This window comes from Cydia amplana, chromosome Z (genome assembly GCF_948474715.1).
Source record: "Cydia amplana chromosome Z, ilCydAmpl1.1, whole genome shotgun sequence".
NCBI lineage: Eukaryota > Metazoa > Arthropoda > Insecta > Lepidoptera > Tortricidae > Cydia > Cydia amplana.
The window spans coordinates 29,886,960-29,910,442 of NC_086096.1; the positions used below are offsets into that span (position 1 = coordinate 29,886,960).

The window sequence follows — 23,483 nt, forward strand, 5'->3', positions numbered from 1 at the left end:
GGTGACCAAATTGTATGCAAAAATATTTTTTACTACTCATCTGAAAAATTATCATCATTATTGGTGATAAACAATAATTAACAACATCATTAGGCTCATCTTTGAATTCTGTACGATGCCTTTTTCTCTTGCTACACGACCCCGAAATCACCGTGTATTACTTATCTGCTTTTAAGTAGGTACATGTTAAAATGTACATGTGTAACAGTCATGAGTTTTGTACTACCTAAGTATACATATATAAACGTGTAGTTACAGTCAGAACCAGAGAACAGTAAATAACTCTTTCTACAGAAGTGCATGCATACTCTACTTTTACCGACTGCTCCTACGAACATACACTTATGTTCAGGGAAGGATTCATTAAACAATTATTTATAAAGTGTCATTCTATGGAACTTGCTAACTATGTAAACACTAGTAAATTCATTATTCAGAGACAATTTCAATATGGCGGTTTATTTACAATTTACATAGAATTTAAATCACGATCTAATCACATGTAGTCTAGAAGCCATTCTGCCGAGCTGGAAATGATTCGTTTTTAATTCAATTGTATTGTGACGGCCATCACAGTAGGAGAATTCTTAAATGAAACAAATTCTTAACTACTTTAACTTATAATTAAATAATAAATATGATATAAATAGAGGTATTGCTGTTTTTTCATAGAGGGACAGCGAACGAGTAGGTACCTATTATTCCTTGGAGGATACAACTAAACGGAGTAGCCATTATCAGGCTTTCCCCTCTGTCGAAAATAGGCAGCCAACGGTCATACACAATGTATGGACTGACGTTTATCTGACATGGGTATTTTTACGTTACGCATACATTTGACGTTCCCCTCCCCCGCAAAAATCGGCAGACTGTTTTGTACAGAAAATTACAGACATGGCGTCTCCGTTTGATTATATCCTCCAAGTATTATTCAAGGGTTATACCGCCCCACCAGGCATAATTAATAATCATAAGTGGCATTCGTATACTCATTCAATCCGCGTTCTGGCACAATAAATTCTGAGTTAAAGCTAATTTTCCAATGCCACTTATGGTGGTTTTGACCTTACTTTGCAATACCCATCACGTCAACTAGGAAACAAATCAAAATATTTTGTTTAGTGCCAGTGATAGGTAATGCGTGTCATCTATTTCAGTTTTTGCCGTAGGTACACTTCGCCGTGCAGTATGATGATTTCCTGGCCATCGTATCGTGTAGAATAGCAGGGATGATATGAGATCATTGATCCTCATTGGCTACGCAACTGCGACCAATACTAGTCACAGTACGAATACTCCATTCATAATAGTTATGTTATCCCAACGAACGAAGAACAGATATGGACGGTCTACGACAATTTCCAATTCTGGACGCGGGTCCCATTCTATACCTGGAAAACCATAATAGTAACACATAAACAAATTCTTTATATATTTCAGTGCTGTTCGATCAAGCAGCCTCGTCAAGTTTATCACAAAAAGGAAATGGGGACAACATATTATATTACGTTACCATCATCTTTGAACGCGTTTCGGCCAGCCTCTGCCCAGAACATGAGCCGCTGCACGGCGTGGGACAGCCTGATAGGCTGGCAGTCTGTGCCATTCGTTAGCAAACTTTGCATGCCCATCTGAAAATTGTATAGATCATGCATTTAGTAATCTATCTATTGTTTCAACCCTTCCATTTATATCTATAGGTATTCTGTATTTGTCATTTTAAACTTTATAATCTTAAGCGCCATCCAGTGAGTTAAATTAAAACCTATCTAAAAACCATCGTAGGTGTATCACAAATCGTTTTTCGAAAGTCGCAATCAAATCGGTTCATCCGTTTGGGAGCTACGATGCCACGGGCAGACATATTCAACTTTTCAAAATTGTGATCTCTTGTACACTTTATAAATAATGCTATCTAGGGTGCAAATTTCAACTTCGGCTCTGCGTTGATGAATCAGTCAGTCAGGACACAAGCATTTTATATATAGGTAGGGTTAGATATAATAACTACCTAAGGGATTAAAGAAGAGTGGGAGGCAATAGGCGGCTTACTGAAGCGATGAAACTGCATGCAAGTAAACAAATATGGGACAATCTTACATAAATCGATCTAATCCCACAGTAAGCTAGTTAATAAGAGTAATAAGGCTTGTATTGTGGGTACCTAATTACCTATACATAACAGATAGGTAGATACATGTACGGTCGAGTTCACAAACATCTTTAAGTACACGTACACCTTATTGTTAATGTATTAGAGGCGTGTAAATATATTTATGGAACTTTGGCTTGTAAAAATGCTTGTGAACTTGACTGTACGTTCTACATACTTACTTACCTATATATGTAATATGTACATAGAAAATATTCATAACTCAGGAACAAATATTCATGATAACACACAAACAAAATCCCTTCCCGAGATTTGAACTCGGGACCTTCTGCTTTGTAGGCAGGCTCACTAGGGTTTACATCCGACTTACCGATTATAGTAGGCGCGCCCAAGGGGTTTTTTTTAGATTAAGTTTAGCACAATTATAGCATCAACGTGTACCAATTAAACTATCCAAATCCACAATCTACTTAACGATTGTTTTAACTGCCCACCGTCCAACGGACCAACATTGAATAGGCTTAAAGTGGTTAAGGAAGACTCCTCGGGTAGCAATACATCACTCATATCTTAATCTAACACGCTTGAGTAACTACAAAAATCCCCTTTTGGGCTACCATTAGGCTATAGTACAAGTATATACGCAGTGCACAAATTATACAGGTATGCAGAGTCGGGATCATTTCGTGGCTTATATGTTAAGTTGTGTTACGTGTTGATTTGTTCTTTTTTGCCACGAATAAACGCTCTCTACTCTACATAATTATGTGTAGGTGCTAAAGGAAATCTCTATGTGTGTGTGTGATAAAGCAAAGAGACCACAAACAACGTTGTGTTGACTTACATCTTGTAGTTTATTAGGCAGCAATAAAGTCATGCGCAACGTGTAGAGCGGTAGTGTGACGGCTACCCTCATCGTGTGCATAACGCCGACCACGGCATCCAGCCCCACGGCGGCAGCGCGCTCTACCAGCGGCCGCAGCGACGGCTCTTTGGGCACCAGGATCAGTAGCGTGAGGCCAGGCGTAGAGTACGGTATCTCTATAGCCTGGAATGTGAAGACATCCCCTTGTCATTTCCAGTTATTACAATATAAATAATAATAATAATAACGACGATCATTGTCCCGATAGTTGTTTCAGCGAACGGTCTAATAGCGAAGAGTCTCGACCAACATCTTGAGAGACTCTCGCTAGGTGGTTGGATCAAGGGCCAGATGCAGAAGGCGGTGATCTTGGACACGGCGCGGATAGTCCGCCGGTTCCTCTCTCTGCGGCCCTGACCACCGGTAGCTTGGGCCCTGCCCCGCTGCCGGCGGCATCCTAGGTTAGGTTTTTTATAATGTGTTTATATGTATTTTTTATTGTTTTGTAAGTGTTTTTATATTTTACTTTTATATTCATATTATAAATAACCTAACGTAAGAGGAAAAATAAATAAAGGGATAATAATAAATAAATATTATGGGACAATCTTACACAAATCGACCTAGCCCCACGGTAAGCTCATAAGGCTTGTGTTGTGGGTACTAGACGACGATATATATAATATATAGATACATATAAGTACTTAAATACATAGAAAACATCCATAACTAAGGAACAAATATTTGTGATGAACACACAAATAAATGCCCTTACCGGGATTCGAACCCGGGACCTCCAGCTTCGTAGGCAGGGTCACTACCGACTAGGCTACGGAGGCCGTTAAATATTCATCCCTAAGGAACGTACGACGCAGAAAAACATACGATAATTAATAATACCTAATTCCTATTTGTCCGCGCCCACGTGACGGCCGCCATACATTGAAGCGGAGACATAAGCGGAGACAAATGGGAATTATTTATATCAAAGATAATTTTATTAAGTGTGTAGAGGCAATGTCATAGTAAATGTTGTAGGATAGTCATGAAAAAGGCGTTGGACTGTCTATCAGAATGTCGCTTTACATAATTACAGTATTTAACTGGTTTTAACTCTGAAACTAGGCGAATTCCAGAAAAGTGTATAAGACAATTTCAAGTCTTTAAATAAGATTAGGAATAGGTACATATGTAGTGCATTGTTTTCCATCGTATTTTTACGGAAACGTTCATATTTCTCATGTACCGAGACTGACTGAAATAGCAAGACACATTCGTAGGTACGTTTCCGTGAAAATACGATGGAAAAATAATTATGCACCACATCTTTATACTGCCAAATTCTTTCGCGTTCCTCGTGGGCACGTTGTATAAATATAATAATAATACTAAAGAGCTCCTCCTCATAGACATGACCATTTGCCAACAAATCCGAAGGAGCAGGGGGGGCTTCTCAGCTGCTTGGATTGACTATAACAAGGCCTATGATTCGGTGCCTCACTCATGGCTGGAGAGGGTCTTAGAGCTGTATAACGTTGATGCAGCTTTGAGAGCCTTTCTAAGCGCGTGTATGAGGCAGTGGAGTGGACCAGTCTTTCGTCAACCAGGAGGCGGGGATAACCGTCCTGGCCCGCAGAATTTCATAAGGATTGAGCGAGGAAAATTACAGGGTGATAGTCCGAGTCCCCTATGGTTCTGCCTAGCTCTGAATCCCCTCAGCACCCTGCTGAAGTATTTGGGACTAGGTTGCCGGCTTCGGAGAGAGGGTGAAGTCATTTTTCACCTTCTGTACATGGATGACCTCAAATTATTTGCACCAAATAACCAAGACTTGAAGGAGCTACTGAAAACCACCGAAGTCTTCAGTAGTGCCATCAACATGGAGTTTGGTGTCGATAAATGTGCAGTTATGCATGTACAGCGGGGGAAGTTTGTAAATTCAACAAATTTACAACTTGCTGAGACAATGTCTTTCAGATCTATCTCTAAATCAGAAACCTATAAATACCTTGGTATGTCACAGTCTTGGGGTATTGAGGACGAGGGTATTAGACGGTCGGTGAAGGAGCGCTTTTTCAGTCGGCTCACAAAAGTCCTTAACAGTCTTTTGTCAGGAGGCAACAAAGTGCGCGCCTTCAACGCCTGGGTAATGCCCCTACTCACATACTCTAAGGTGGACTCAAACGGAGCTGGATGCCCTAGATCAGAGGGTCCGACAGCTGCTCACTACACACCGTATGCTACACCCACGCTCGTCCGTTATGAGATTGTACATTCCACGGAAATGTGGAGGTTGCGGCTTTCTAAATGCTAAAAATCTCCACAACCGTGAGGTGTACAATCTCAGGAATTATTTCCTCAAAACGATGCATCGTGATATGGTGGCAGTAGACAGGGGCCTCAGGCCGCTCTCCTTGGCAAACGAGAACTGGCGCAAACTTGTAGTACTAGCACCGAGGACCGCAAGGCGGTATGGAAGGATAAGCAGCTACACGGGCGGTTCTACAAGGCCCTCACGGGACCCGATGTAGACCTGCCCGCGTCGGTGAACTGGCTACGATTCGGGGACCTTTTCGGAGAAACCGAGGGTTTTGCCTGTGCAATTGCGGACGAAGTTATCATGACGAATAACTACCGGAGATATATCGTGGTGGTACGGTCGACATTTGTCGGGCATGCCGCCGTCCCGGAGAGTCACTCAGACATATTATCTCCGGTTGTTCTCATCTTGCTAACGGCGAGTACTTGCACAGACATAATCTCGTAGCCAGAATTATTCACCAGCAGCTTGCTCTCCTATACGGCCTTGTGAACCGCGAAGTGCCGTACTACAAGTACTCACCTGCGCCAGTTCTCGAAAATGGTCGTGCGCATGGCACTATTGGGATCGATCTATCATCACTGACAGGACTATTTTAGCCAATAAGCCTGACATCGTTCTGATAGATCGATCGCACCGCCGGGCCGTGCTCGTCGACGTGACCATCCCCCATGATGAGAATCTCGTGAAGGCCGAGAAGGACAAATCCAGCAAGTACCTAGACTTAGCTCACGAGATAACCGCCATGTCGGATGTTGCCTCGATGCTCATTGTTCCTATAGTCGTGTCAGCGAACGGTCTCATAGCGAAGAGTCGCGACCAACATCTAGAGAGACTCGCTGGGTGGTTGGATCAAGGGTCAGATGCAGAAGGCGGTAATTTTGGACACTGCGCGTATGCGTACTATAGTACGTCGGTTCCTCACTCTGCGGCCCTGACCACCGGCAGCTTGAGCCCTGCCCCGCTGCCGGCGGCATTTTAGGTTAGGTTTTTTATAATGTGTGTATTTTTATATGGTTTTGTATATTTTTGTAATGTTTTGTAATTGTTTTGGTATTGTACTTTTATACTCGCATTGTAAAACCCTAACCTAAGACCAAAATGAAATAAAGATCTTTACGAGCATAAAATATTCTTGATTTTCCACGTTTTCTACTTAGACTTTATTTATCTTATACTACCTATAACTTACTACACTTCATAGAACTTTGTTTATATGAAGCGCCTATTCTCATCTGTGCCCGGCGAGGACAATTAGACCACTAGGTACCATGGTTTAAGAATTAATACCTGCAAAACTAGGTACTTTTATTAGGTACGATTTGATATGCATACAAATTCAAGATAGCATACCCAAGAACCAATTAATCATATTAAAAACGAATACTTTCTTTTCGTTTCTATGACACAACATGACAACACCATGTAAACAAAATACATTAGTGCGATAAACTGATAAATTATACGTTACTTAGCCATTATCACTAAGTAAATGAAATCCAACAAAAACATAAATGTGAAATGAGAGCCAAGTTCAATATTAAGAATATGTGTCGTTGTTGACTCGCCGGCAAAAGAATTGAGATCTATATGGGTGCCAAGTTCTGTGCTGTGTAGAAAATCCTGAAATTATAAAGGACTTGTCTTGGCTAGTTTTTACGTATAGGCATATAGGTAATATATATTTATCTATGTTACTTTTTCAAAAATTTGGTTTGTTTTTAAAAACTAGCCAAGACAAATCCTTTATAATTTCAGGATTTTCTACACAGCACAGAACTTGGCACCCATATAGATCTCAATTCTTTTGTCGGCGAGTCAACAACGACACATATTCTTAATATTGAACTTGGCTCTCATTTCACATTTATGTTTTTGTTGGGATATCATTACTTTTTGTACAGAAATTACTATAGTATTCATCATGAAAGCAGTTTGCCTAAGCTGAAAAGGAGACCCTCGCTAACGCGCGATTAATTTTCAAAAAGTTTCAGTTTTCAGATTTTTTCTTTTGTATACACCTAATAGTCTACCTTCGTGACAAATATCAAGTTTCTAAGTCATCTAGAAGTGGGTTAGGTTTTTGGTCTATAAGTATTAATTATTTTTTTTCCATCGAAATATCAATAATTTCCAGTTTTCAGATTTTTCCCTCTATATGCACCTAATAGCCTACCTTGATGCCAAATATCAAGTTTCTAAGTCATCTAGAAGTGGGTTAGGTTTTTGGTCTATAAGTATTAATTATTTTTTTTCCATCGAAATATCAATAATTTCCAGTTTTCAGATTTTTCCCTCTATATGCACCTAATAGTCTACTTTGATGCCAAATATCAAGTTTGTAAGTCATCTAGAAGTGGGTTAAGTTTTTGGTCTATAAGTATTTTTTTTTCCATCGAAATATCAATAATTTCCAGTTTTCAGATTTTTCCCTCTATATGCACCTAATAGTCTACCTTGATGCCAAATATCAAGTTTCTAAGTCATCTAGAAGTGGGTTAGGTTTTTGGTCTATAAGTATTAATTTTTTTTTCCATCAAAATACCAATAATTTCCAGTTTTCAGATTTTTCCCTCTATATACACCTAATAGTCTACCTTGATGCCAAATTTCAAGTTTGTAGGTTATCTGGAAGTGGGTTAGGTTTTTGATCTATATGTCAGTCAGTCACAGAAATGCCGGTTTTTAAACGTTAATTTATCAATAACTGTTTGAGCTATGTTTATGAAATTTTGTATTTTGTACAAGCTAAGGGACTTGAATACATGTGCCAAATTTCATGTGTGTAGGTGAAGGGGTCAAAAGTAGCTCGAAATGGTTCGTGTAATATTACACACGGTTGCTGCGTCGCCAGTTCTTTTTTCTTTGAACTTGGCTGGACACGCTACCGCGTGTCTAGATCTACGGTTAACTGAGAGCAGTAGGTATACAACAGGTGAAAGTAGATTAGAACAATAAGTACTTACCTACTACATATTAAAATTCCCAAAAAAACAAATCAGGGCACCCATATCTTACATAAACAATCAGGCCAGAATAATACCGTGTTACCTTATTTATTATCGCGTCGTAAAAAAAGCTGACCATTACACGCTTATCGTGGGGGCGTAGCACCCTATCATGTTACAGCAATGGCAGGCCGAGTCTGTGCCTGCGAGCGGCCAGTCGTCGAATCGAACGCGGCCCAGAATGTTCCCTCGAGCTTACCCCGTCCGCGCAGTGGCGCTGTGGGCGTGCGTTCTCCTCGCGCGCGCGGACACGGACGACTGCCCCGACAAGAAAGAGCAGCTCACCGAAGACGCGCGCCTCCGGAAAGACCTCAAATGCGCCTACAACAGCGACTACCGCCCCGTTCTCCACCATCAGGACACGGTCAACGTAGAGGTCGCCTTCCTACTTAAATACATTAGCTTTGATTACCTAGAAGAAACCTTCACAGTTCACAGCTGGGTGACGATGACGTGGAAGGACGAATTCTTGAAATGGAAACCAGGTGAATATGGAGGTATAAACATGACATTACTAGAGAGTCACGAAATATGGACCCCGCGATTGGCATTGTTCAACGCAGACGCCAGCAGGTACCAGTCAGACTCATTCTACACGACCTGCAAAGTGCGCAACAACGGCTCTGTGACGTGCGTGCCTCACATGGCGCACTCTGGCATCTGCCGCACGACCTTGCGTCGCTGGCCCTACGATGCGCAAAACTGCACTTTATATTTTGGATCCTGGATGCACACAGGGGAGCAGATCAACTTTACTTTTGACGCCGCCCAAGCTGTCAATACTGACGAATACCAGGATGGACCCGGATGGAGACTTTTGAACGTGGATAAAGCAAGATTTCCCGGTAAATATAAGTGTTGCCCGAATGATACTTATCCGATGTTAAAATACACGTTCGTCATGCAGCGCGAAGCGGCGGGCCCTGCAGCCATCGTTGTCGTCCCTTCTATAGCCATCGTCATGTTGACGTTGATATCGTTAATGTTAGATATCAAGGATAATACGAGGTTAATAGTGGCGTGTTTCAGTCTTTTCTGTCACTTTATATTTTTAACAGAAATCGGCTACGACATACCCAAGGAGAGCGCGGACACGCCTATTATTCTATTGTTCATACGAGACTCGATGGTCGTATCGCTGTTCGCGGTGTTGCTAACGCTGGGGCTGATGTCGCTGCGAGCGCGCGCGACGCCGCCGCCGGTGTGGCTGCTGCGGGTGACGCGCTTCGTGACTGCGGGCCCCGTCAAATACGCCGTCTTCACCGAGTTCGACCCTGATCGCGCCGTGGACGAGAAGGTTACGCTCGCAGATGATGACGCCGGAACCAGTGAGTTCGAGGAACCGAAGCAAGTATCATCCTGGCTGCAGCTGTCGAATATTATGAACAGCGCCGTGTTCATTGTTTCGGTGATAACTTACGCAGTGTTAATAGGCGTTTACATTCCGAGGGAACCTTATTAAATTTTGTTCTGTGTATCACATTATGTATATACCTACCTATAGGTCGCTTTCAATATAGCATGCATGTGTAATGTTGTATGGGTAAAAAAATAAAATAATTGATTATTGACCTCTGTGTCCCATTCGTGCAAGTAGGAGTAAGCCATGATGTCATTGAGGCGGAAGTAGCGCGAGGAGCGGTCGGGGGCGGCGGGTGCGTCGCGGAAGGGCAGCGTGTCGTTGAGCAGCGTGGGCGCCGCGCGCCACGTGCCGCGCAGGTACACCGTGCCCAGCGCCGCGGCGCACACGCCCGCCTCCACCTCCTCCTCCGAGAACGTGTCGTGCATGCTGCCTCCGGAGTCAGACAACACCTTCAACAGTACACCGACCAATGTTACCAATGTCAAATCAAATATATTTTATTACATGGTTCTGCTCTTCTAACATTTAGCATTGACGAGTTGCCTGCCATCAATAACTTAATGATAAAGTATGATGAACGTTAGCAATAAATTCTAAAAAATCTCGGTCTTTACAATAGGTAAACCCAAACCCCGGCACCTGCTCTACATAGTAAGATTTACGTAGGTGCCAACTGTAATTTCAATATGTCAAACAATAACTGTTCGTTAGGTATTACGGTTAGAAGTTACGTTACCATAGTGTTAAGGGTGTCGGTAAGTTGTGCCGAGGTCTCGTTGCCGTCGAGCCAGCTCAGCCGCAGCGGCAGAGCCCGCGCGGCGGCGCTGTGGAACGCGTCTCCGGACACCGCGCGCTGCAGCACCAGCCGCGACGACCACCTGAATTTCAGCTCTGCGCTGGATTTGGGAAGCCATGATACTGTTCGTTCTAATATCTCGATTTTATCCTATGAACAAATACAACTCATTCATAAATGACAAACTCAGAGTTAGGTACAAATCACTAAAGGGACGATTGACTGGACCAATTGTTCTTAATTTAGTTTATTTCATTAGCACCAGATTTCGGTAACCTCGTAAGACCCACCATATAAAGTTTTCAAATTTTTAATTTGAACCTTATTCTATAAGTAAATTAAAACTAATTTCGTTTGTTTTAAAAAGCAATGAAACAAAAGAAATGCTACTTTATTGGGTTCATAAAAGGCTCAAATTAGATTGCACGAATATGTACATTGTATTGTACATTGTAGTCTCAGGAGGTTAATTATATGTATACCTATTACACCTAGTTGATAAGTATATGTAAGTAGAAAGTAGGCATATTACATTATCACTTTACTTACTGCTTGCGACATATTTAAACCAATACACTCTTCTATTTCTCGAATTGCGTTTTGATCCATTGTAATAGACAGCGACATCAGCAGGTGGTACAGGAAAAGCCCCGATTGTAAAAAGCTAATTCCATTTTCTTTCCGATTGTCTGGACTGATAGCGGTCAACTTATTGAACGCCGACTGCAAACAACAATTATATCAATATTTATATAGTTATTTAATTGCAACCAAGCTGCAGCCTTGGTGTTCGAAGTATATGCAAAGCGAACAGTTGTATACAATTTCACGGATATTTTTAATGCATAGCATAAATGCGTCAGTTACGGTATGACTTAGATACCTACGTATACACATATTGATTTTTACTATTTGTTCTGAAATGAAACAATTAAATTTCGAATCTGACCAAGCATTGCATGGATCACTATTGCGGCAGTATTGCGGCTGATGCATTTAATGTAAGTATACTTAGACGTATTTTTAAATTACATTATGTACCTATACTAGCAGAAGAGGACTAATAGTAGTCCCTGGCGCACACGACAAAAAAGTGCGATTTACGGCAAATGATGATGATGGAATTTACTTTTGCAGAGTTGCTCCTTTTGACTCACAGATTGATTTAGGAAGGGGAGCCAATCGAATTTTTGATCCAAAATTTTGACTTCAAGGGATCGAAATTCGTAAAAAATAAAGTTTTGCTATTTGGTCAAGTTTGGTATCATTTTCGTGTAACTCAAGGATGCTAAATTCATTTCTGATATTTAATTTACAGTAAAACCCGCTTAATACGATCACGTTTAATACGATTTCCCGCATAATACGCCATTTTACGCCGGTCCCTGCAATTTTAGGCCTGTTTTCATACATTTTTTCACGGTTACTACGACTCGAGTCCCGCTTAATACGCCATCTAAAATGATATATTACTTATCTGTCCCATTACGTACCATCTGTACGTTTGTGTTTTTATCATAACCGTCGTATTGTTATGCAATACGCCGTTAGTCAACATTTTTTATGTGTTTATTACCTACCTTAGGTTTTTTGTTTTGTCTCATATCTTTTGTCGGGTCCTTATCGGCGTGAGAAGGCGATGCCATCTGCTTGACCGTTATGGAGCACGGAGTGCAAGCTATCGCTACCAGATTTATTTGCAGCCAGTTTCTCCAAGACTTTCTAGTTGAGCCTATCGTTAGTGTTCCTAGATTATTTAACTTATACCTATCTACACTTAAGATCACATTCGCTCATTATCATCCATTATTATAGTTATTTTTGTTCACGTTTAATACGATTTCCCGTTTAAGACGCTTTTTTTGCTAGGTGCCCTCAGAGTCGTCTTAAGCGGGTTCTACTGTATATGGTTTCATATAAATAATTTGAATTTTATTTTTTTCCGATAAATGCCAAAAATTTTCTTATTTTAATATATACACAAAAAGTAAATGTTCATGAAATAGTCCTACTATTCCTCGTTATAAAAAGTAGACACATGGCATATTTATTTCTAAAAAATGTGAAGAAAAAAAAATGTAGACCTACTTTCGACCACAAGCTCACCGAATAGTATACAACGATGTGTGTTACATCTATTAGAATTACGGCGTTTGATGATGATGAGATACCTTTTAGCATAATTAGTCCTTAGAACCCTTAGATCATTTTAGGAAGGAGAGCCACCTTGATTTTTGGTGCGGTATGGATGAAAGGGTGGGGTGTGATTTGTCCCATACAATCATAAAGTTATGAAAGCACCTGTTTAGGTTTCTGCATTAAGTTTGGTGTCATTATCGAGAAAATTAAAAGAAAAAAAGGGAAATAGACTAATAATTACATTATTTCGTATTTTAAAGATTTTACTACCTATATATTTGTTTACACTCTTTAACATTGCTTATGCTCGGTGCACAACCTAATCCGATTTAAGGGACGTAGCTATAGGGAGGAAAATAATGTAAATATAAGTCAATATTTACATTATTTTGTATTTTGAAGATTTAATCACCTAAAAGATTTCTTCCTTTTGATTTACTCAAGAATGTCACCAAACTTATTGCAAAAACCTAACAGGTGCTTGCATAAATTTATGATTGTATGGGACAAATGACCCAAACCTTTTCATCCCGACTGTACCAAAAGTCAAGGTGGCTCTCCTTCCTAAAATGATCTAAGGCTTCTAATAAGGACTCATTATGCTAAAAGGTATCTCATCATCATCAAACGCCGTAATTCTAATAGCTGTAACAAACATCGTTGTATACTATTCGGTGAGCTTGTGGTCGAAAGTAGGTCTACATTTTATTTTTTTTCTTCATATTTTTTAAAAATAAATATGCCATGTGTATACTTTTTATAACGAGGAATAGTAGGGCTATTTCAAGAAATTTTTATTTTTTGTGTATATATTAAAATAAGGAAAATTTTGGCATTTATTAAAAAAAATAGCAAAATTTTTTTTTTATTTTTTTTTTCAAATTATTTATATGAAACGATATAAATTAAATATTAGATATGAATTTAGCATCCTTGAGTTACACGAAAATGATACCAAACTTGACCAAATAGCAAAACTTTATTTTTTACAAATTTCGGGGGGCACCCCCCCTGAAGTCAAAATTTTGCATCAAAAATTCGATTGGCTCCCCTTCCTAAATGAATCTGTGAGTCAAAAGGAGCAACTCTGTAAAAGGAAATTCCATCATCATCATTTGCCGTATAATTAAGTCTGCACCAGGGACTATAGGAAAAAAAATCAATTCATTACTTACCAATAGAAATTTACGTTCAACTCTATCTAGTGTTTTCCGGAATATCCTAAAAAGAATGTCTCTTTTTGTTGGATTATTTTTTTGGCCAGATTTATTACTGTCGTGGGAAGACGTGTTAAAGAAAGTGGTTGAGGTTGTTCCATAGTGATATTGCATTAAACTTAGCACCGATTGTGTAGTTGCCACATCCAAAGGCGGGACGGTGGTGGATGCATTCCCAGCATTTTGCACATGATCACGATCAGTCTTATTTTGCAGCAACATTGACTTTGTGTTTGTGACACCAAGCAATATTGGTTTTGTGTTTGTGGCTCCTTTACTATTTGCATCGTTCATTCTTCTTCCATTGAAAGTATTATTGAAAAAAGATTCCGGCTTATCAGAACTCATTTTAAATTTAACAGAATTCTTCTGGTAAGCGATCATAGAGTCCCTTGCTTTATTTAAGCTGTCTAACGTCAAAGTTGTAGTTTGAGATAAATTGTTAATCGGTGAATGTGCACTGTGTGGATAGGTTGAGACTGTAGATGTCATTAGTGATAAAAGCCTATAATGGTCCATTCGCTCTGTATGTACAGGCAAATTAATCTTATTTACTCGCAGCATAGGGTAGTCGCTAAACGGCCATATTTGCCCTTTGCGATTCATTGGCACGGTCGATTCCCATACAGGTATGATTTTGAAAGGGGTTGAGCCCGATGCAAACCTTGGATGATACCAATTTATATAACACTTAGGGCACGCACTATATACGTAACAATGTTTCCATACAGATTGTGGGTACCGGTGCATTTTGGAGGGAGTTATAGACCGTGCAAAAGGGTTTACAGTGAGAAGTCGTTGACCTTTCACGACAATTAAACTTGATATAACGTAGGCCACAATTAAGAACATACGGATTCGCGAACAATGCCTGCGCGGACTGCAGGGATACGAGTAGGAGCCCACGCGTGAATTTAGACTTGTAACGCGTGGTATCACGGCCAGCGTCCTACACGCCACCGCGGCCGTCCGCATGGCTTATCTGACTGCATTCGTTTTGCCGAGAAATTGGCTAAAGTAATCTTTCGTTTTGATATGCTTAATAAACGAATGCGTCATACAGTACAATGGCATGGTCCTCAGTGCACAGTAATTTTGAAAACACTTTAAACAATAATAGCATATAAATATGACATAGGTACAGTCGGTTCCCTAACAGAAGTACCATCCACTTTTCTATACAATTGGTGTGGCGATGTGGGTAGGTACTTAAGTGTAGGGGCACCGACCGTACACACGTTGTATCTTAGCAACAAAGTGGGGTTAGTCCCTATAAAGTCTAAACAAAGAAAATATAACAATAGTTTTATTTTCACTGGGTTAGGTATGTACATCTAAATTTTTTCTCTCCTAACAGCAAGGTTTATATCGCAGTTTATCTTGACATTGATGTTGACGGAGGCGAGCTGAGTGGCGAAGAACTTGAAGATGTAGGGTATGTCGAGCGCGACGAGGTGACCTTCGCCGCAGAGCCGGCACGTTTCCTTGGCGCCCAGCGCGCCGCCCACGATCGGGCCCAGCAGCGACCCGCATTTCACGCACATTATAGCCTGATAGGAACATGCATTGTGTCAGCTTCATGGTCATCTTTAAAGTTCACACCAGAGATGAGCAACGAAGCGGAGCGGTATGCGAGGACAAAATCGCGCGCACTAAGCAATGGAAAAACAGCCTTAAACCGTTTCACTTCCTCGCTCATATTTGGTTCTTATAGACTAGTGTCTGAACGGCCAAATTATCTACGAGTGCCTAATCTTTATGGGCAGTCGAAATTAGATTTAAAGCCTTCAAGATTTGGCTTGTGTTCCGTCCTGGTCTTCATCAGCAATTGCACTGTTTTGAATGCAACTTGATAAAGTGGATGTGTCGTCGGCGTGGATAATTTATAGAATTCATAAAATACACAGGATTACAGTCCTGCAGCACTTTGTTAACTACATCTGGCGCTTCCTTAGATTCAGACAAGGAATGCATTGAAAAGCTTAAAAAATTTGGTCATCTGAATAAAACTTTCAATTTCTACAAAAAATGGTACGTAAATTAGGCCCTTTACGCTTGTTCCTTAACATGCATGTGGTGAGAGCTGATAAAATGGAATAATTATAGGGCATTATTAATTCGTTATTAGTTCCTTTATTAAGTTTATAAAACTTTAATAAATAACTTAGTAACAGAATTTATGGCTAGATTACAAGTACTCTGTAAAGCAAGTTGTTGCGGCTCCTACCAACGAAGGGGAAGCGGGGACCGTACACCACTAAACCAGTTGGCCCATCGGCCGCGCCCCCCGCCGTCTCTATAGACGCCTAGCGAGCCATTAGGCTCTGAGATACACGCTCATGTGCGCGTCACACTCGCAAATATATTTTTCATACAATGTAATCTTAAGTACCTCTGTGGAACCAGAATTAGAAGCTTTTTAAGTATCTGCGATTTTTATTTAATACTCAAGACATCCAAGCTTGACCATGGTGACCCATCGACGTGATTAATACGCAACGATTGCTTCTGCCCGAGTCGAACGGAATTTCTACGTGTGAAGAGAGCAAAGGTCACGACAGCTACAACGTGGCAGAAATTGGACATCCCGGCGTCAACGCAGCATTCTGAACTTACGACGCCTATCGGAGTGTACCTATCCACGACGCCAGTTGCACTGTACAGAGATATATTCGGAGATTTACGACGCCATTTTGGAAGCTGCAGACACCCTTACTTCAAGCCCGCCGCCGGTCAGAACTACGCCGCCGCCGCAGCCAAGGTTTAGCAAGGGAAGTGCACCATTCCTTCATATTTCCTATTTTTCTGCTCGTACTATCCTCCACCTACTTGACTATTTAGCTTTGCCGTCTTCACCCTTCGCCGTGCTTAAGTTTAATTGTATGCCATTTTATTGCACTAGTGACGTAAACATTTTTTAGCACGTATCCTCATTTAATAGCTAGTGTCAGTGAAATAATCTGATCGCTGCTTTATAGCCAAACTTAAAACCTATAGTCTTTCACGACAATTTAAGAACTTAAAACTATTAAAGAACAGAACGCTTATTTGAGTGACATTCTTATTAGTTAATTTCTTCAACTTAATTTAAACAGTCCGTTATTTCATAAAGCATACTCCCACTTTGTGCTATATAGAATACTGTCTAGCGATTTTACTAATTACGCACAGTTAAATCTCAACGCAAAAAATTCCATTGCATTCCATAGTAACACAAGTGTTCACCGTGTTACAGATAAGAACCGGTCGCATCGCTCCCGGCAACAGCCACTACTCAGCTGCAGCTGCGGTGCGTTTTCCGCTGACTCCTGCATTCCGCATAGCACTGTTGCCGACCGAGCCAACCACTGTGACTGTGAACATAGGCCGGAAAAATTTACGTATTTATTCCAATATTTTATTTTTGATTTCTCATTTCCTCATTCGCTGTTTTTAATTGAAATCGGATCTTTTTCATATAATGGCTACGTTGATTCCTACTAGAACGTCCATTAAGGGGCGTATTACTAAATTTAAAAATTACATTGTGGAATTGAATGCTCAGGAAAATATTTCCTCGAAAGATGTAGACGAACTTTCGTTGAAGTTGGATCGTTTTCGTAATATGTTCACACAATTCGACCAGATCCAAACTCAAATAGAAATTGCGACTACATCTGATATGCAGTCCGAAATTGACATAAGAGAAGAGATGGAAAATGATTTTATTTCTCTTATTGCAACGGCGCAGAAAATTATTGATAAGATAGCCGAAAGATCTGATTTCGCCAGCGTAAAGTCTGAAGTTCAAAGTAACTGTGGTCATGACAATGTATGCAACGGTTTAAATTTTCGTTTGCCTGTGATTAAAATCGCTAGTTTCGATGGTTCGTATTTTAAGTGGCTCGAATTTAGAGACACATTTGATTCACTCATTCACAGTTCCGACCACATCAAGCCGATTCACAAATTTCACTATCTAAATTCTTATTTGGACGGTGAAGCGGCTCAGGTGATAAGTAATTTAGAAGTGTCGGACAATAATTACGCTGAGGCATGGCGTCTACTCTGCGAGAGATATGACAACAAAAAACAGCTGATTAGCAACCATTTAAACTCATTGTTTAACTTACAACAGATTGGTCGCGAATCGGCAAAGTCCTTGCGCTATTTAGTGGATCATGTGTCCAAAAACCTACGGGCTTTAAATACGTTGGGCCAGCCCACTGATAAGTGGGACACGCTTCTTATACATATGGTCGCGAATAAACTTGATAGTAATATGAGTTTAAAATGGGAGGAATTTAAAAGTAATTCATTTTCAAATGATGATATGCCGTCATTGGCCGATTTTAATCGCTTTTTAAAGGGACGTGCGGATGTTTTGGAATCGGTTCAGCGTAATAAATCTGATAAGCCTATCACTAATAATAATAATAAACGCGAACCTATTGCCTCGCCTCATAATAAACGCGAGAAGTCTAGCACCAAATGTTTTGCGGTTTCAGCCACTCCTGCTGCTTCGGCCTCGACCTCTCCTCCTGCCTGTGTGTTCTGCAGCGGCGAGCACCGGATTTACGATTGCTCGTCATTCCTGTCCCTGCCAGTTGAAGACCGGATCTCCGGAGCGTCAAGGTTACGCCTTTGTCTCAACTGTTTGCGGAAGGGGCACACTTCTCATCGCTGCAGAGTAGCTCCGTGTCACACTTGTAAGAAGCGCCATAATACTTTGTTGCATAGGGAGACTCCTCAGGTTGCCGCTGCGCCCGTAGATGCGCCTCCGCCGCGTTCGGAGCCCGAGCTCGGGCTGTCGTCGAATGTGACCGTGTCGCGCTCAAATCAAATACTCTTGCCTACCGCGTACATAGACATATATAGCCCGGCTATTAATGATTATGTAACAGCGCGCGCGTTTTTAGATTGCGGAAGCATGCCTTCTATTGTTACAAGCAGTTTTAAACAGAAATTGCAACTCGCACCGCTGCCCAGTAATTCCAAGCTTTTCGGATTGTCCGACGTTCCTATATCTAGTAATCCGGAGCGCTGCTTTGTGCAAATTCGGTCTAAACATGATAAAAAATCTAAATTCGATATCGCATGTTTAGCGCTGCCTGTAATTAATAGCACTTTGCCACTAGAGTATGTCGATGTGTCGAGCGTCCAGTGGCCACGTAATAAAACGCTCGCTGATCCTAATTTTAATCAGCCCGGACCTGTAGATATTTTACTTGGCGGTGACGTTTTTTGGAGTCTGGTTGAAGGCCAGCAAATTGATATAGGGCACGATTCGCTTGTTTTGCGCAAATCGAAACTAGGTTGGTTAGTGGTCAGTAAGTACAATGCATTTTCAATGTTGAACGATAAGTCGTTCAATTCCTCTTTACAATGCAATCACTTGTACACCAGTGATAATCTCGACGACTCGCTTACCAAATTCTGGCAGCTGGAGCAGGTGCCCCAACCTAGTCAACCGTTTACCGATTTAGAGGCGGAATGTGAGCAACACTTTGTCACTCACACTTATCGTGACGATAACGGTAGGTTTCACGTGCGTTTGCCATTAGTTACGGAACCCGATTGTTTAGGGGATTCGTATCGATATGCTAAAAAACGGTTCTTTGCATTAGAGAAACGATTCAAACGCAACCCTGATTTGAAAACAGCTTACCAGCAATTTATAAATGAATATGCCGAATTAGGCCATCTCTCTGTGTCCGATTCTGACATTCCGGATCCTTCTTTTTTTGTGTCACATCATTCTGTGCAAAAGCCCTCCAGCGAATCTACAAAATTAAGGGTCGTTTTCAATGGCAGTGCCCCCACTACGTCTGGCTATTCTATAAACGACCTACAGATGGTTGGGCCGACGATCCAAGATTCGTTGTTTAACATTCTTCTGAGGTTTCGTACTTACAAATATGTTTTAACTGGGGATGTCGCTAAGATGTATCGGCAGGTCCTGGTTCAGGAATGCGACCGCGATTTACAATTAATCCTTTGGCGCTCCAATGAGAACGAGCCTTTAAAAACTTTAAGGCTTAACACGGTCACTTACGGATTTTCAAGTGCTAGTTTTTTGAGTACACGCTGTTTGTGGCAGTTGGGCGAGGAATGTGCAGATGAAAAAATTAAGACCATCATTCAAAATGATTTTTTAGTTGACGATTTATTAACGGGATCAGACACAGAGGAGGAATTGCGTTATATTAAAGAGTCGGTTGAGCGTGCGCTGGCAGCTGGTTGTTTTCCCTTGCGCAAATATCGCTCAAATTTATCGTCAATTTTGCACGACTCACAAAACGCCAGTGAAAATAAAGGTAGCTTGATCATTAGCTCGTCGTCGCACACGCTAGGAGTAGGCTGGGACTCTGAGGCAGATGTCATTCATTTTCCTACTCAATACTCTGCCAAGGACGGCCACCCTACGAAACGTTCAATTTTATCGGACTCGTGTAAAATATTTGATCCCCTAGGCCTCTTGTGTTTGCTGACGATTATACCTAAAGTTTTAATTCAAAAATTATGGATTGAAAAAATCGACTGGGATGTTCCCGTGCCGAGTTACATAAACGAGTCTTGGCAGGACTTTGTTAACGGGTTAGCGTCTTTAACTTCGCTCCAAATACCTCGTAATGTACTTTGCGACTCGCCGACGCATATCGAGATGCACGTCTTTTGTGATGCAAGCTCAGTTGCATACGCGGCCTGTATTTATTTAAAGTCCACTAATGAGAGGGGCGATGTTGTAGTCAGGTTGCTGTGCGCCAAGGCCAAGGTCGCGCCGGTCCAGGCTACGACTATTCCGCGATTGGAATTATGCGCTTGCCTTCTAGGCGCGCAGCTCGCGTCAGCTGTTTCTAAGACGTTGCGCTGCCAGATTGCGCAGAAATTTTATTGGACTGACTCGTCAATTGTAATCGCATGGCTTAAAACTAATCAAACCAAATTAAAAACGTTTGTTGCCAATCGCGTGGCTCATATTTTAGAACTCACCGATGGCAGTGAGTTTCGTCACGTTCCAACCGCGTTAAATCCGGCTGACTACCCATCTAGAGGGGTCGAAGCGCGTCGCTTACCTGATTTGCACATGTGGTGGACCGGGCCATCTTTCTTATACGAGCCACAAAATAACTGGCCTCAGTTTTCCGCAAACTCGGAACTCGATTTACCCGAGCTAAAGGTTAACGTCGCGATTACTGACGACTCGCAAAAAACCAATGTTATTGATTTCGATCGATATTCGAAACTTACACATTTACAACGTGCGGTAGCTTATATGCTTAGGTTTGCGCATAACTGCCGCCCTTCATCCAATAAAACTACGGGTGTGCTACAACCTGAGGAGCTCGAGGTTTCGTTTAAAAAACTGGTCGCTTTGTCACAACAGGCTAGTTTCCCCCTTGAATTGAATTTGTTGCGTGACAAGCAACCTCTAGGCCCTAAAAGCCCTATTTTATCATTGAACCCATTTTACGATGAAGACGACAAGCTTCTCAGAGTTGGTGGACGTCTGTCCTCGTCGTTTTATCCATTTGACAAACGTCACCCAATGTTGTTACACTCTAAACATAGATTGACTAGATTGCTGTTTCAACAGGAACACATCCGTCTCCTGCACGCTCCTCCTCAGCTGCTTCTAGCCGCCGTTCGCGAGACGGTATGGCCCGTATCGGGGCGCACGCTTGCGCGTACCGTATCGCAGCAATGCGTGACCTGTCGCCGCGCAGCTGGCAACACTTCTGCTCCTTTGATGGGCGCTCTGCCTTCTCAGCGCGTAACGCCTGATTTCCCTTTCATTAGTGTCGGCGTAGACTTCGCTGGGCCCTTTATGACTACAGACAGGCATGGCAGAGGTTGCAAAATAACAAAGTGCTATTTAGCTATATTTGTTTGTTTCCGGTACAAATGTTTGCATTTAGAGGCAGTAAGCACGCTGTCGACGGATTCTTTCATTCTTTCGCTGCGACGTTTTATCTCTCGCAGAGGGCGACCTCGCGAGATCTTCTGCGATAATGGACGTAATTTTGTAGGAGCGGCCAAGGAAATTAGCGATTATCTTTCTTCAAACTCAGACTCGGTTTGCAATTTTGCAGCAAATGAGGGAATACAATTTAAATTCCAACCGGCATATGCTCCTCACTTTGGTGGTTTGTGGGAAGCAGGAGTCAAATCGGCAAAATTTCACCTCAATCGTATATTAGGTAACGCTCATTTAACCTATGAAGAATTGGCAACTCTCTTTAGTCAGGTAGAATCTATCCTTAACAGTCGTCCTTTATGTCCTTTGTCGTCCTCACCAAACGATTTCCAACCCTTAACCCCAGGTCACTTCATCATCGGCCGCGCGCTCACTTCGTTGCCGTCGCCCCACCTCGCGGATATAAATCCAAACCGTTTAGATAGGTTTCAGAGGCTCGAGGCATTAAGACAGCACTTCTGGCGGCGCTGGCAATTGGAATACGTCTGCGAGCTCCAACAACGGACGAAGTGGCGTGTTCCAGGACGAGATCTTCAACTGGGTGACCTGGTCCTCATCAAGGAAGAGAATACTCCTCCCCTACACTGGCGGCTTGGACGAATCGCCAAATTGTTTCCTGGCGCCGACGGGATTTCGCGAGTGGCCGAAGTTGCCACAGTAACGGGCACTTATAAACGAGGTGTGAAGTACCTCTGCCCACTGCTGGACGACACTCATGAAGCCTTGAAGGCTGACGCCTCCAAGGGCCCCCAGGATGTTGCGGCTCCTACCAACGAAGGGGAAGCGGGGACCGTACACCACTAAACCAGTTGGCCCATCGGCCGCGCCCCCCGCCGTCTCTATAGACGCCTAGCGAGCCATTAGGCTCTGAGATACACGCTCATGTGCGCGTCACACTCGCAAATATATTTTTCATACAATGTAATCTTAAGTACCTCTGTGGAACCAGAATTAGAAGCTTTTTAAGTATCTGCGATTTTTATTTAATACTCAAGACATCCAAGCTTGACCACAAGTTAACAATCAAGTCAGCCGAAACAAGGCCAACACTAAACATATTATATAACCTAGCTAACAATATTAATAACATTATTCAATTTGGTTAATAATACTTACAACAAATATTGATTTATCGGTTTACGGCTCTCAGACTTTAATAAAAAATAAAAAGAGAACGTGTCGCCTACGCTAGTTTTCGATCACACGTTTCCCATAAAAAATAAATATATTCTCAGCAAGACCGAATCAATTTAAGTCAATATTAGAAGGAACAAATTGATGTTATATAAATAAATATATTATTTATTACCAGCACGAATCGTGTCAAATCGAACTGGATAAAATAATTGGTGTTAAACATGTGCTGGTTCATTCTATGAGGTTGATGTATGTACCAATTAGTGTCAGAAAATATTTATGTATGAGTTTACTTCTATACAATGAAGTTCACGCTCTATACATTGTGATTGTGACTAAAGTTTCGCTTTTTTGTAGAATGGCTCCCTTTACATCTTCCATCTTCTAATATTTTGTGACGCTTATCTTGGCTAGAATCTATAGAGCAGACGAACGCGTCACCCATGTAGTACAAAGTAAATAGGTGCCACAAGTTATACTAAGCTCAGGGTTCGTGCCTGGTATTACTGGCAAGACTAGCAGGGTTATTCCCACTAGTTACCACCAAGTTGTTACCAGTGGTAACTAC

At 41.5% G+C, this 23,483-nt stretch overlaps 4 protein-coding genes across 4 annotated transcripts in view; 2 read left to right on the forward strand and 2 right to left on the reverse strand.

The window, feature by feature from the left end:
- Positions 1-1,241: 1,241 nt before the first annotated feature.
- LOC134661495 (uncharacterized) lies at positions 1,242-14,917 on the reverse strand. Its single transcript, XM_063517605.1, has 7 exons — positions 13,780-14,917; positions 11,015-11,188; positions 10,406-10,615; positions 9,879-10,118; positions 2,958-3,161; positions 1,514-1,631; positions 1,242-1,391 (listed from the first exon to the last, which is right to left on the reverse strand). The coding sequence occupies exons 1-7, from the start codon at positions 14,794-14,796 to the stop codon at positions 1,282-1,284; spliced, it is 2,073 nt and encodes a 690-aa protein (XP_063373675.1). The 5' UTR covers positions 14,797-14,917; the 3' UTR covers positions 1,242-1,281.
- Positions 8,395-9,811, forward strand: LOC134661501 (neuronal acetylcholine receptor subunit alpha-5-like). Its single transcript, XM_063517615.1, has one exon. The coding sequence runs from the start codon at positions 8,419-8,421 to the stop codon at positions 9,766-9,768; it is 1,350 nt and encodes a 449-aa protein (XP_063373685.1). The 5' UTR covers positions 8,395-8,418; the 3' UTR covers positions 9,769-9,811.
- Positions 14,918-15,120: 203 nt separating the features above from the next.
- LOC134661491 (DNA-directed RNA polymerase I subunit RPA2) overlaps positions 15,121-23,483 on the reverse strand; it is a 29,812-nt gene continuing 21,449 nt past the window's right edge. Inside the window, exon 20 of the mRNA XM_063517599.1 lies at positions 15,121-15,371. Coding sequence (XP_063373669.1) covers positions 15,156-15,371 — 216 coding nt within the window. The 3' untranslated portion in view covers positions 15,121-15,155. The remainder of the gene's footprint in view (positions 15,372-23,483) is intronic.
- Positions 20,999-22,669, forward strand: LOC134661493 (uncharacterized). The gene has a single exon (XM_063517601.1). It carries the CDS (start codon positions 21,077-21,079, stop codon positions 22,580-22,582), a length of 1,506 nt encoding a protein of 501 aa, XP_063373671.1. The 5' UTR covers positions 20,999-21,076; the 3' UTR covers positions 22,583-22,669.